Source organism: Ahaetulla prasina, chromosome 12 (genome assembly GCF_028640845.1).
Source record: "Ahaetulla prasina isolate Xishuangbanna chromosome 12, ASM2864084v1, whole genome shotgun sequence".
Classification (NCBI taxonomy): domain Eukaryota; kingdom Metazoa; phylum Chordata; class Lepidosauria; order Squamata; family Colubridae; genus Ahaetulla; species Ahaetulla prasina.
Genome location: NC_080550.1, coordinates 25,746,132 through 25,760,101, shown reverse-complemented (window position 1 = coordinate 25,760,101; position 13,970 = coordinate 25,746,132). Strand labels below are relative to the sequence as shown.

The window sequence follows — 13,970 nt, the reverse complement described above, 5'->3', positions numbered from 1 at the left end:
GCCCTCCTCCTCAGGAGGCTAGGCCTCCATGCAGACCTGAGGTAACCTTCCTCCATTCCAAGGTGCTAATCAGAAATATTTTCAGAAATCTTTGTATGTTGCTAATCTCCCAGAAATGCATTCTAACATTTCTTTTGCCCATCTCTTTCTAAACCAGGCCTTCATCTAAGGCAGTGCTTCTCAATTATTTTCTGTCATGCCCCCCTAGGAAGAAGAAAACATTTTTCACGCCCCCCACGCGACTGTAAATAGTATCATTATTAAAAAAAACTTGTTTGCCGAGGTCAAACGCGCCCCCCTTTATGGAGCCTCGTGCCCCCCCTGGGGGGCGCGCCCCACTATTTGAGAAGCACTGATCTAAGGCAACTATTAAACCAGGCTGTTGTGACCCAGGTTCCTGGACCCGGACTCCTGGACTCGGATGATTCAGAAAGTGAGGGAGAAGACCTGGCAAGCCCTGCTTCTCTTGAGCCCTCTCCCTCCCTGGCACCCACTCAAAGGGAGGAGGAGGGGCCGGCAAGGCCTGATTCTCTGGAGCCTTCTTCTGATTTGGCAACGCCCCAAGAACAGTTTTGGAGTGATGCAAGACTGCGCAGACATGACTGGCGCGCGCAGCAGAAGCAGCGTTGGGATAAAGCCAAGTAATGATTGTCATGCAGTGACATCTGCAGAGACTATAAATAGGAGGCGGGACTTCCTGGTTTTTTGTCTTGGACAAAGCAATGAATTTGCACGGGCAAACTGTATCAATGGAGGGAAGAATATATTCGTGAGTAATTCTGGCCTTATCTATAATTTCCTCGTTATCTCCAGAAACTTGGCAGGCCCGTGGGTAGACGTGGCCAGGACATTTATCTATGTAAATAAATTAGAAAAGGAGGCCTCTGACTGACTGCTGGGAGTATTGGGGGGAGGGAAACAGAACACAGGCTGTCATCTAAACCAGGCCTTCATCTAAGGCAACTACTAAACAATTACATGTTTAATACCTCAGCTTGCTTCTCAGAAAAAATGAAATCCGATTTCCTGATTCTGGTGTGTAGACCATGGTTTGCATCCTCAGGCAGTGTAAGCCAGGAGCAAGAGAGAAGGTCTGCCTACCTGGGATGCAGGACTCTGCAACAAGGGTATAGAGCATGCCTCCAGGACTGTCTTCAGGGTCTCGGTCTGTGATCTCAATGATCAGGTATTCTTCACACTTCCCAGCAGGCTCAGCAAAGCAATCCACTGTGATGACCTGATGGCCTCCTGCGGCAATGTTTCCATACCCCGGAGACACAGTGAACATACCGGAAGAGAAGCGAGCCTGTGGAGAAGATATGAATTGCTTTCTCTTAAACAACTGCTGGCTGATACCAGCTGTTCTCCAGCAAAAGAGGGAGATGCAAACAAACAAGTTTGCAAAGGAGGCCTGGTGCTTCAGCAGTGGCAATTGTTTCCCAAGGGCCAGTGAAAACGGCAAAGTCTTTCCTTGATTCACAGAGAAGCACCCTAAGTGTGGGGTCCATGCTGGGGAATCACCTTCCTATGGTCCTCCCCACTGGAGCGGTACCTTCTGGATCATATGTCCCTGGCCCCATTTCCCTTGGAGACATTCCAGGGGCTTGAGATTCTGGAGCAACATGGAGAAAACTGGATGGGAGAATCCTGTCTCAAGCCCGTTTTCCCCAAATAAAGCATGAATGTTGCCTAATCAAGGGTGGACTTTGGTGGTGGTGGTGGAATTTACCAATTGGTGTCGCAGCGGGACGGATATGAGATAGTGGAGCTCTATGGAGCCCCACAAAACCCAGCCGATACCTGCCAGGAGACCTACAGGGTCAAAGCCACCCTGGAGGGATGGTGAAGAAAGAAGGGACGCTTTGTAGATTGTGAGGAAACAGCAATTTCCTCACTTGATCCCCAAAAAAACCCCTGATCGGCAGCAGAGACAATAGCCATTTTGGCAAGACTGAAGCTGTGACAACCGAGACAAGAAGATTTTGAGATGGAGCGGTTTGTGAATGGAGGATTGGAACTGGTGAGAAAACATTCAACTTCTATATTAGAGATCAAAATCCAAATAAAAGAGTTCTTTTTAAAAAAGCTTCTCCAAAATGCTAAGAAAGCGGTGATTTAACACATGGAGAAAGATTATAGACCCAAAAGTGAAACAAACTTTTAATGGAAGACTACGAAGCTTTAAAATATAGGAAGCTCTACTACAGTACTGGAACTTGTAGTAGTGTGAAAAGTGACTTAATCTGCGGATAACACTGTCTGATTACGGGAAGAAATCATATAAGGAAAAAGGAAATTTGTTTTTTTCCCTTCCTCCTCAATCTTTCTGACAATCAGCTGTTCAATCTTTGCTTTGTTTAATGCTGGAAGTTAGAATCGGGTGCCACCTACTGGTGAAAGAAGATATTATACTAGTACATGGTGGGAAAATACCTTGGCAAGTGAGGCTTGATTGATAACAGAAGAAAAACAAGAAGGAGGAGAAAGGAAATAGTAAAAGTCAAACGATACCTGGAAGGCCTCTTTAGTTTGGTTCTATATCTACTGGAGTTTTGGCTGCTTGGAAGTATTTAGTAAACCTTTTGAAGATTTTTAAGGCAAGGTGGATTATAATTAACAAGAAACAGTCTTGAAACTGAATACTTGATTCTGTGGATTAAAAAGATTTGGGGAAATCTGGTGGGCCAATCTGGATTATTAATACTATTTGATAGAACACTCTGCGAGGTGAAAGAAGAAAGGAGAAGGATTAAACAGGACTTTAAAATGTAAATAATTTTGAAGGTGCAAATTAAAATTTTTTAAGGACTATAGATTTTGTGGATTTTGAGGAACAGTCTTGGGACCGAGTAAACTTTATTAATACCTTGTTTTCCCCAAAATAAGACATCCTCTGATAATAAGCCCAATCAAGCTTTTGAGCACATAGCAATAGTTCAGGGTTCAAAAAAATATAAGACAAGGTCTTATTTTCAGGGAAACACGGTACTGGCATTTTTGGTGTTTCTAGGCAATTGGGATATTGGAATCTTGGTGGAATATTGAGTAACTTCCAGCCTATTAAATTATTACAAAATGTTTCAACAGGGGGAAACAAATTCAGTTCATAAAGAAATATCATTGATATTTCAATGTATTCAGGAAGATATGACAAGGAATCATAAGATGATGATGGAACTAATGCAGAATACAGATGTGAGACTAGAAAACCCCAACAAATGACAATAAAAAATGAACAAAAAACTCAGAAAATAGAAACCAGAAGGAGCTGAGGAAAGAATAGAGGAGATAAATCAAAAAATGTTACAAGCAGATTAAGATATGGAAGCGATAGTAATAATTCTTAAAACAGAACAGATAGATTACTTTTTAAGAGCTCAAAATATAGAAGAGAATAAAGAGAAAGATCTCCCAAAAGTCATGAAAGAATTACAGATGGGTGCTCTAGAGATCTAACAGCAAGAGATAGGTGTTGAGGCAGATGAAATACTTAAGATTAAATAAGTGTGATGTAAGGAGATACAAGATCCCAAGGGAGAAACATGAAAGATTTACCAAACAGTCAATAAGAGTTCAAATTCTAAAAAGGGCAAGAGATGATGGATAGATATAGAATACTTCTTAATAAGATGGCTATTTTATTAAGAGTTAGAAAGTAGAAATTGGAAAATAGTATTATAAATACTGATATATAATAGAAATATATTATAACTACAATGTATACACAAATGTTAGAAGTTGAAATCATAATCATAATGAAATCATACATTATGATTATGTATATCTAAATAGTATTATTATTATTATTATTATTATTATTTTACACCTAAACTTTTTTTTTTTTATTCAAAAAGTTTTACAAAATTTTTTTTTTCCCCTTTCCCCCCCTCCCCCTCCTTCGCAACCCCTCCCCGACTTCCGGAACGAGCACAAGGTATAGTTAAAAATAAAACAAACATATGCTAAAAAATTTTCATCCCAACTTAATTGTACCCCTACAATCATCAATTCCTAACTTCCCCCAAAAGCAATCAAAAATAATACATCATAATCATTCAAAAACAGTCTGATAACTCTTAGTCTGATATCTACGTTGAATATAGTCAATCCATTTTTTCCATTCCTTTAAGTATCTTTCTTGCATATTGTCTTTCAAAAAGGCTGATATCTTCGCCATCTCAGCCAAATTGGCAACTTTCAATATCCATTCTTCTATTGTTGGTACTTCTTTTTTCTTCCAATATTGTCTAAATAGTATTATTATCATTAGTATTGTGTATAAAGTAAATCGACCCAGACAATACACTGCTTACTAAGCACTTATGGATGTTAAAGAAAAAACTATAAATAAAATTATATATATAAAAAAAGGCTGGCCATCAGGGTGGAAGAAGTGCAAAGTAGAAGAAGCCATCCTTTGCCTACCTGCCCTATCAGGTTCATGTCTTTCTGCAAAGAGTCTGCGTGTTTGCTTTGCCTGCCCGTGCTCATAAAAGCGTTCTGCCGGCTGAGATCTGTGTCACGGGAACGGGAACTTTTGATATTAGAGTTTCTGAAAGAGGAAGCATTACAAAACAGTCAGAATCTTACCAGGCAGGGAAGGTTGCAAGAAGATGCACAGTCCACTTTCTGAGATGGTGTTTTACAAGCTTTCGGGATCATACCCACACTCACTTTCCCAGGGCCACAATAGACCTCCCCAAAGGAATCAAAAGAGAGATCTCACACACACACTGGCCAAGTTGGGAGATCAACTTGGTCTTTGTGGAGAATCTGAGCTCTGCTTCCACTTCCACATTTTACACTCCTGGGTTGTGGTAACTGTGACAGTTCTCACAAGAACATTTAATGCACGTATGCTTTTCCTTCCTTTGAAGTGCCAGTTCCTTTCTCAAGGAAAGAGCAGACTGGCTGTGAGGGCTGCCGTTCCCTACTCTGTTTCTCATGGTAGAACAGTTGGAAAAAGTTAAATTGAGGAGTGAGCAATATGTTGATGACAGGCTAGCCATCAATCCTGTCCAACAGCATCTCTGAGATGATCCAAATTCACTGCCCTTTTTGTAGACATGTAAATTCCTGATTGAAGTAGGACCATTGTCCCCCAAGAAGATGGTCCAAAACAAGAAGACCTCTGAATCAGTCTTCCTGATGGCTTCTCCGTGGGCTTTGCTTGTGGGAAGCTTGCAGAGAACTTCAGAAATCGTGATTGTGTGACCGCATTGTTGTGATGACTCTAAGTCCTTCCAGTTCAGGGTCATCATAACTTTGAATGGTTGCTGAATAAGTGGTTGTAAATACTTGATTGTACCACTTGTACTACCTATACTTGTACAATCAAGAAACTTCAGGGTAGATATCAGGAAGAGCTTCCTGATGGTACCATGTGTCATGCAGTGGAACAGGCTGTCGTGTAAGTGTCTCACTATGTGGGAGGTTCCCTTTTGCTGGAGGTCTTCAAAGGTCATCTATCAGAGATGATCTCATAGATCCCAGTTGAATGAATTGACCATTAAGATCTCTTCCAGGGGTGTGATTAAAACCAAAATTTACAATTGGGTACCAACCTTTAGAACATTCTCTGGACCAGAGAGGCTTCTGCTTCACTGGGATCACTTGGGCAGACAGCAATCTCTGAGTGCTGCCACATTTAGGAAAATTCTAAAGAAAGTGAAACTTTTTGCCAGGCAAAAACATTTCCCTTCTTCCAGGTATTTCTATAGATTATATTGGTTTCATTTTCAATGTTTATCTCTTTCTTGTGCTATTTACATATTGCCATTTTTGTTATAAGAAAGTTTTAGTATTTTAAATAACTTTGTAACCTGCTCTGAGAACTTTAATACAATTAATAAATCTCAAGAAACAAATGCACACATGAGCACATAGAAAGATGCAACTGTGCTGAGAAGTGAAATTTTGCTGTTCTCATCAGTGCTAAATATGTTTCTGTTCTATGGGCATCTGATTCCATGCACAGAACAAATCAGGCTGACAGATCCCAGCGGCCCGATCCCCGAAGACGAAGCTCACCCTTTCCTTGCTGTAATCACAACATCACGGACTTGCTTGCAGATGGTGAACTTAAAGTCCAGGACCCCTTTGTTCTCGATGGTGAAGCTGCTAGTCTTCCGGGTGCCGTTCATCAGCGGTCCCAAGTTAATGATGGATGGAGGGACAATATTGTACTTGCTGAATAAGGACAGCACTGACAATCGGATAGGGATGGTGGCGATGGTCTCCCCCCCCTCACAGAGGGAAGGCTCAATCACCTAGAGTGAGCGAGAGAAGAGGCTCAGGCCGATGGCTGGCTCCCACCTTGTTGGCTCTAATGCTAGCTGAGCCATCTTCTTGCCAGCCAGTTACACCCAGGGGTCTTACATGGCACTGCAGAATAGGCTTGTCCTCAATTTTTACTTCCTTCTTCGAATGAAAGACAATCTGGACCTGTGTAGGACGGTCATTGGGACTCAGATTCCCCTTCTGGGGCTGGATGGTGAACAGCTGACCCAGGTTAGACATCCCATATTCTGTGGATTCAATAACCAAGCTGGGGAAGAAGAACACAATCCTAAAAATCCACAGTCTCTTGCATCCATTTCTTTGTGGTGTGAGGTCTCATCATTTCAATTGCCCATCTATCCACCCACCCAACCGATCACAATTTCTTAGTCTAACTCTCCAAGAGCTTTGCGGAAGCCAGTGTGCCTCTCCAACCAACAAGCAGCCCACTGTGGCAAGGGAACTATTCCAGATTAAAAGCATGCATGTACACATTTTAAAATAAAAAAGGCCTCAAATAATATTTAAATAAAATGTGAACAATGCAGACTTTATTGAACAAAAAGGACGGGTGGGATTTGGATGGTTGGAATTATAGGACAAAAGTGTAAGCAAGGTGAACTCGAATGACTAATCTTTGAGGCTTTCACTGAGCTATAAAACTTTAATTAATGATACTGAAGGGAGCAAAGGGAATCCTCTGAAGAGCAGGGCTTACCTGAAAGCAATCTCATATTTGCCTTTGTTCTTCATTGATAACATCTGCTTAGCTTCGTCCATAACTCTGACAATCCCAAATTCCAAACCACCATTTGTTCCTGTAGGGCCACAAACAGAAAAGAAGGCACGAAGCTGAGGAAAATGCTCAAAACGCTCTTTTGTGTAATGCCTCTGCCTGACTCTGATGAGCAGAAACGTAGCTCCTCAGGAGTCACAGCCCAGCCCAGAAATGCCGATGCTCAGCTCTGACCGGGCCTTTGCCCGATAACAAAGATCTTCAAGATCAGGTGAATGACAACAACAACATGACATCCAACTTCCAATGTCAACGAAACTTCAAAAGAAAAGCCTCACAAAACAAAAAGATGCCAAGTGCAAGGGATTTCCCTGCCTCCTGGGTGAAGAGCTTCGTGGAATGGGGGGTATCCACATCGGTGGGGTGGGGGGAGAGAAAAAAGACCTCATTCCAGAGGACAGGTGCTATTACAGTCTTGAGCAGAGATATTGTTTAACTGAAGCAACCAAGAGCGCATCAACCCTGCTGGATGAAGTTGGCCAGACTGATGTTATGGGAGAGAGGCTATCTGTCATGTAGTCGGACCCTATGCCATGTAGGAGGAGGCAACATATTTATATGTGTCTTTTTGGGGTTTTTTTCTCTTCTGTAATGTACATTTTTTTCAACGTTTTGTTTATCTTTGCATTGCTTTTGTAAGATTTCTTTTTTCTCTTTGTATTTTAACTTTCTGAATAAAATAAAAATGTGTGGAAAAGTGCTTCCTTTGACAGCAAGGATCCAACCTCCATCACTGTCTGGAAGGTCAGGTGGAAAGGAAGGGTAGCAGAAATGGCTGTGGACCAAGGGGGGTAACTGGGGCAGGACGGGGGACAGAATACAACTGATTCTCTTCAAATGCTTCCCAGTGAGCACTCAGATGAAAACCCTCAGAGTTTCAAAAAAAGTCTTAATTTTAATTTAATATAAATAAATAAATAAATAACTTACCTTTGGGGAAACTGATGTCCAGGGCCACATCATAGGCCTCAGCAACAATCTGTATATTTTCAATCTGAACAATCCCCAGAATATTTTCAGCATCAGAAACCTAAAATGATCACAAGGATTGTTATTCCGATGGATCCCGTAGTTGGCGGGGTCAGCCCTTGGCGCTGCCTGCTGAAGACCAGAGCCTGTCGGCTCTCTTTCATAGATGTACTCCTACGTATTATATGAGCTGCCAAGGGTATTGGGTGATTGAAGGGGGATATGTTATTTGATGAATAAATAGCAAATAAAGAATCGTGGAAGAACACTGTTCCAGCCACAGACTGTGACAGAAAAGACACAATTCTTGAGACTTGATAGATGATCCTGTCAGCATGATCATGTACACCAGACTAAGAAACCAAAATCCTGTGAGCCAATATTTCTTTTACTATAAGGTTACAGCAACAAAATCTTGCAAGCCGGAAGGCATCTCCCACCCTTTGATCTTTCTGAAAACTGTATGTGTGTTGGGGGGGGGGGTTGTCTGTGTTGACTTCAACTCAGATGGCTTTTGGCTGACCATTTTGTCTTGTTTGCTGCTCTTCTCCTGTCCCTCAAGATTGCCACTTCTCCCCATTAGCTTCCATGTCCAACCCTGCCCCCACCCCATGTTCCTAGATCCTCTTCTCCCAGCAACTCCCCAAGAGCCCACAAGAAACCCTATGATAAGGCTGTATTATCTTGAGGAGAAAATTCCTCCTCTCGTTCTTGCTGCTTCTGCGAGGCTGCCTATCCTTCCTCTTCCCATGCCAGAAGTTGCTGCCTCCTTTCCCTCCAGTCCCGTGTCTCTGGTGCAGATGGAGCTGGACATCTTCCCTGCCCTACTTAGCTCTGTGGGCCCCGCAACCCAGAGAAGGCAGGCCCTGGCTCATTTTGGGTTGCCTCAGCCTCTTGCGATGGCAGTACCTGTCAGGGAGAGGATTTGTCGGGAAACTGGTCATGAAATGGAAACTTGGCAAAATCCTTTCATCTCTTGTTAATGGTCTCATCAAAATCAAATCCAGCAAGTTTTCCGAGCTGTATGGCTTGCTTTGCCCTGTCCCACGGAGGACTCACCTCCAGCCGGATAGCCTTCTTGAGGTTGAGGGCCTTTGTGGCCTTGAAGTTGACCAGCAGGCAGTGCTCAGTGAAGGGCTCGATGATGCCGATGTCCTCAGACAAGCAGAAGTCGTCGCCAATGTTCTCCAGGCCGCTGATCCGCCAGGCGACTGGCAGGGGAGTCACGTTTTTTAGATAAAGTGACTTTGTTTCCTTTCTGTAAGAACAAGAGAAGCCGGGCAGATGCTAATACATCTTGAAACCCAACTTCAGTCTCTCTGCAGTATTAGGCTTTGTTTTTCTGAATTATTTTATTTTGATTACTTTTCCAATACGAAGTTATTTATGTATTTATATTAATGTATCTTACTTATTAACTTTATTGAATTTGTATGGCCACCTATTTCATCTAAGCAACTCTGGGTGGCTCATACAGATTTTTAAACAAATAATCCAATAAAACATTAAAAACCAATTTATTATATAGAAACATATAAAACATATTAAAAGTCTCTATAATCAGTTTACAAAACAGAACATCACAATCAGCAGCAGAATCCTTTCTAGCTCAGCTCAACACAGTCACTGTAGGAGCCTCCTGCCATTTCCAGGCACCCCTTCCCCAAAACATTGGCAGAGCCATGTGTGCAGAACCTTGTTAAAAGGCTGGGAGGGTCGGGGCCAATTTAAGGTCTGGAAAGATGAAGGTGCTCACAGGGCAGGGGCCACAACAGAGAAGACTCTCCTCCTGGGTCCCACTATATAACCTAGTTTTGTAAACAGGACCTATAACATGCCCCTCCTGCTGATCCTGATGCAAGAGGTAGAGGTGACAGGAGAGGGGTGGTCCCTTAAATAACTTGCATTAGAGGACAGTAAGCAAGTACAGTAGGAATACAATAGGAATACACTGGCTTTGCCAAATGCCCTCACAGTTGCCAGCACCAGTGCACTGCTTTTGCTGTTTATTCCCATTATGTGTCTGCTTACTCTCTTCTAATCCCTTCCTCTTCTTCTCTCTGCAAAGGGAGAGAAAGGAAAAACAAGAGGTCAGACATAGAACAATGCATACTGACTGTAATGGTGATCACATGACTGAGGGATGCTGCTAATGTAAATGGTTGTAATGTTTTTTTTTTTTTGCTTTATTTATTTATTTATTTATTTATTTATTTATTATTTAAATTTATATACCGCCCTATCTCCCAAAGGACTCAGGGCGGTTCACAGGCATATAAAACATCAATATACAAAATTAAAATAATCTTTAAAAAACTTATTCCAATGCCCTATCATTAAAAATAGAAATATAAATATTAAAAATCAATTTAAAACCCCTATAAAATTTAAAATCTAAGCCAGTCCTGCACAGATGAATAAATGTGTCTTGAGCTCGCGACGGAAGGTTCGAAGGTCCGGAAGTTGACGGAGTCCTGGGGGGAGCTCGTTCCAGAGGGCGGGAGCCCCCACAGAGAAGGCCTTTCCCCTGGGCGTCGCCAGACGACACTGCCTAGCTGACGGCACCCTGAGGAGTCCCTCCCTGTGAGAGCGCACGGGTCGGTGAGAGGTATCTGGTCGCAGTAGGCGGTCCCGTAGATAACCCGGCCCTATGCCATGGAGCGCTTTAAAGGTGGTCACCAAAACCTTGAAGCGCACCCGGAAGGCCACAGGTAGCCAGTGCAGCCTGCGCAGGATGGGTGTTATGCGGGAGCCACGGGGGGCTCCATCTATCACCCGCGCAGCCGCATTCTGGACTAACTGCAGCCTCCGGATGCCCTTCAAGGGGAGCCCCATGTAGAGAGCGTTGCAGTAATCCAGGCGAGACGTCACGAGAGCGTGAGTGACCGTGCATAGGGCCTCCCGGTCCAGAAAGGGGCGCAACTGGCGCACCAGGCGAACCTGGTAGAACGCTCTCCTGGAGACGGCCGTCAAATGATCTTCTAGAGACAGCCGTTCATCCAGGAGGACGCCTAAGTTGCGCACCCTCTCCATCGGGGCCAATGACTCGCCACCGATGGTCAGCCGCGGATTTAGCTGACTGTACCGGGATGCCGGCATCCACAGCCACTCTGTCTTGGAGGGATTGAGCTTGAGCCTGTTTCTCCCCATCCAGACCCGTACGGCCTCCAGACACCGGGACAGCACTTGATAACCGTTGGGGTGGTCCGGTGTGAAAAGTACAGCTGGGTGTCATCCGCATACAGCTGGTACTTCACACCGAAACCACTGATGATCTCACCCAGCGGCTTCATGTAGATGTTAAACAGAAGGGGCGAGAGAATCGACCCCTGCGGCACCCCACAAGTGAGGCGCCTCGGAGCCGACCTCTGCCCCCCTGTCAACACCGACTGCGACCGGTCGGAGAGATAGGAGGAGAACCACCGATAAACGGTGCCTCCCACTCCCAATCCCTCCAACCGGCGCAGCAGGATACCATGGTCGATGGTATCGAAAGCCGCTGAGAGGTCTAATAGGACCAGGGCAGAGGAACAACCCTATCCCTGGCCCTCCAGAGATCATCCACCAACGCGACCAAAGCCGTCTCCGTGCTGTAACCGGGTCGGAAACCGGACTGGAACGGGTCTAGATAGACAGTTTCATCCAGGTGCAAGGGAAACTGATATGCCACCATACTCTCTACAACCTTCGCCGCGAAGCGAAGGTTGGAGACCGGACGATAATTACCTAAAACAGCCGGGTCCAGGGAAGGCTTCTTGAGGAGGGGCCTCACCACCGCCTCTTTCAAGGCGGCCGGAAAGACACCCTCCACCAAAGAAGCGCTCGTAATCGCCTGGAGCCAGCCTCGTGTCACCTCCTGCGTGGCCAGCACCAACCAGGAGGGGCACGGGTCCAGTAAACATGTGGTGGCATTCAGCCTCCCCAACAACCTGTCCATGTCCTCGGGAGCGACAGGGTCAAACTCATCCCATACAATGTCACCAAGACCACCCTCAGCCGTCTCACCCGTATCACCGCAATCTTGGTCCAAGCCATCCCGAAGCTGAACGATTTTATCGTATAGATAACCGTTAAACTCCTCAGCACGTCCCTGCAACGGGTCATCCCGCTCCCCCTGGTGTAGGAGGGAGCGGGTCACCCGAAACAGGGCGGCTGGGCGGTTATCTGCCGATGCAATGAGGGAGGAGGCGTAGGTACGCCTCGCTTCGCTCATTGCCACTAGGTAAGCCGTAGTATAGGACTTCACTAGTGTCCGATCAGCTTCTGAATGGCTACACCTCCAGGAACTCTCTAGGCGTCTTCTCCGCGCTTCATCCTCTCAGCTCCTCGGAGAACCAAGGAGCTGGTTGGGACCCGCGCCGGGTCAGAGGTCGCAAAGGCACGACCGGTCTAAGGCCCCGCCGCGCCCGTTCCCAGGCCGCAACAAGTTCCTCAGCCGAGCCGTGAGCCAGACCCTCAGGAAATGGCCCAAGCTCCGTCCGGAACCCCTCCAGGTCCATCAGGCGCCTGGGACGGAACCAACGTGTCGGCTCCGTCTCCCTGCGGTGGTGAATGGCGGTCAGAAAGTCCAGACGAAGAAGAGAGTGATCTGACCATGACAAAGGTTCAATGACTATTTCCTTTAAGTCCAGATCTCTCAACCACTGACCAGAGACAAAAATCAGGTCCAGAGTGCCACCCCCAACGTGAGTAGGGCCATCAACTACTTGGGTCAGGTCCAAGGCCGTCATGGAAGCCATGAACTCCCGAGCTACCGTCGATGACGAGCCGGACGATGGCAAGTTAAAGTCCCCCACGACTAAAAGTCTGGGGGTCTCAACTGCCACCCCAGCAAGCACCTCCAGGAGCTCGGGCAGGGCAGCTGTCACGTAGCAAGGAGCCAGGTACGCGACCAGCAAGCCCATCTGACATCTATGACCCCATCTCACAAAGAGGGATTCGCACCCGGCAATCTGAGGTACAGTGGTCTCCCTCGGCTCTAGACTCTCTCTAATCACAACCGCCACCCCACCACCCCTACCCTGGCCCCTCGGCTGATGAAATGCTCGGAAACCCGGTGGGCACATCTGAACAAGGGGCACGCCCCCTTCTGGGCCCAACCAGGTCTCCGTAATGCCCATAAGGTCCGCGGCACCCCCCTGAATAAGATCGTGAATTAGGGGGGCCTTATTGGCCACGGACCGAGCATTGCATAACATCAGCCGAAGGCCAGGGCCCTGAGGATCCTGACCATCCGGGGAACGGGAGAAGTTTGAGGGCTCGGGGCGCGCGATCGCCTGTAAGCATCGAGCGCGCACCCCCCTAACACGATATGAGCCCCCACTTCCGCCATATCTGCCCCTCCCCCTTACCGTGGAAATAGCACCACCCTCGACCAATGGAACACCGACTCCCCCCATGACCCTCGGACCCGCCCACCCCCCGCCACGAGCATGCGCAGGAACTGGACTCCCCCCCGACGGGTTACCCCAACACCCACCCCTCCTCCCACCCCCAACCCAAGCCCGTCGGTTTCCTCCCCTTAAAATCCCTTTAAAACTCCCTTAAAAATCTATTAAAACAGCCAATTAAAAAACCCCTAAGCCTCCTATTTTTCGCATGCCACCTCTCGGGACTCCAAAGCCCGTCCTCAAGGTGGGCCCTCGATAATCTGGAGGGCCAGACCCGCGAGAGAGGGGCATCTCGCAGGGCAAGTAGGTCAGCCGCGGTAAATGTTCGCATCACTGAGACGGTCCGGGCAAGGCCCATCCTGGGCTGGTCAAGTTGGCAGCAAAAGTCATAACAGATGATAAAATGACCATGACCAGTCTGTCCTGATGGGAAATAGTTCGAGATAATCCATGTGCGGTAGATGGCAAAACCGCTGACTCAGTCAGTTCACCACCCCATACAAACGACCTGGGGTGGGCTAAGGAAGAAGGGGAGA

The 13,970-nt window shown here is 46.2% G+C and overlaps 1 protein-coding gene across 1 annotated transcript in view; it reads right to left on the bottom strand.

The window, feature by feature from the left end:
- LOC131184418 (hydrocephalus-inducing protein homolog) overlaps nt 1-9,258 on the bottom strand; it is a 64,068-nt gene extending 54,810 nt beyond the window's left edge. The window contains exons 1-7 of the mRNA XM_058155651.1: nt 9,104-9,258; nt 8,006-8,105; nt 6,998-7,097; nt 6,379-6,547; nt 6,031-6,269; nt 4,426-4,552; nt 1,102-1,306 (exon numbers count right to left, since the gene is read on the bottom strand). Coding sequence (XP_058011634.1) covers nt 1,102-1,306; nt 4,426-4,552; nt 6,031-6,269; nt 6,379-6,547; nt 6,998-7,059 — 802 coding nt within the window. The 5' untranslated portion in view covers nt 7,060-7,097; nt 8,006-8,105; nt 9,104-9,258. The remainder of the gene's footprint in view (nt 1-1,101; nt 1,307-4,425; nt 4,553-6,030; nt 6,270-6,378; nt 6,548-6,997; nt 7,098-8,005; nt 8,106-9,103) is intronic.
- Nucleotides 9,259-13,970: the final 4,712 nt, after the last annotated feature.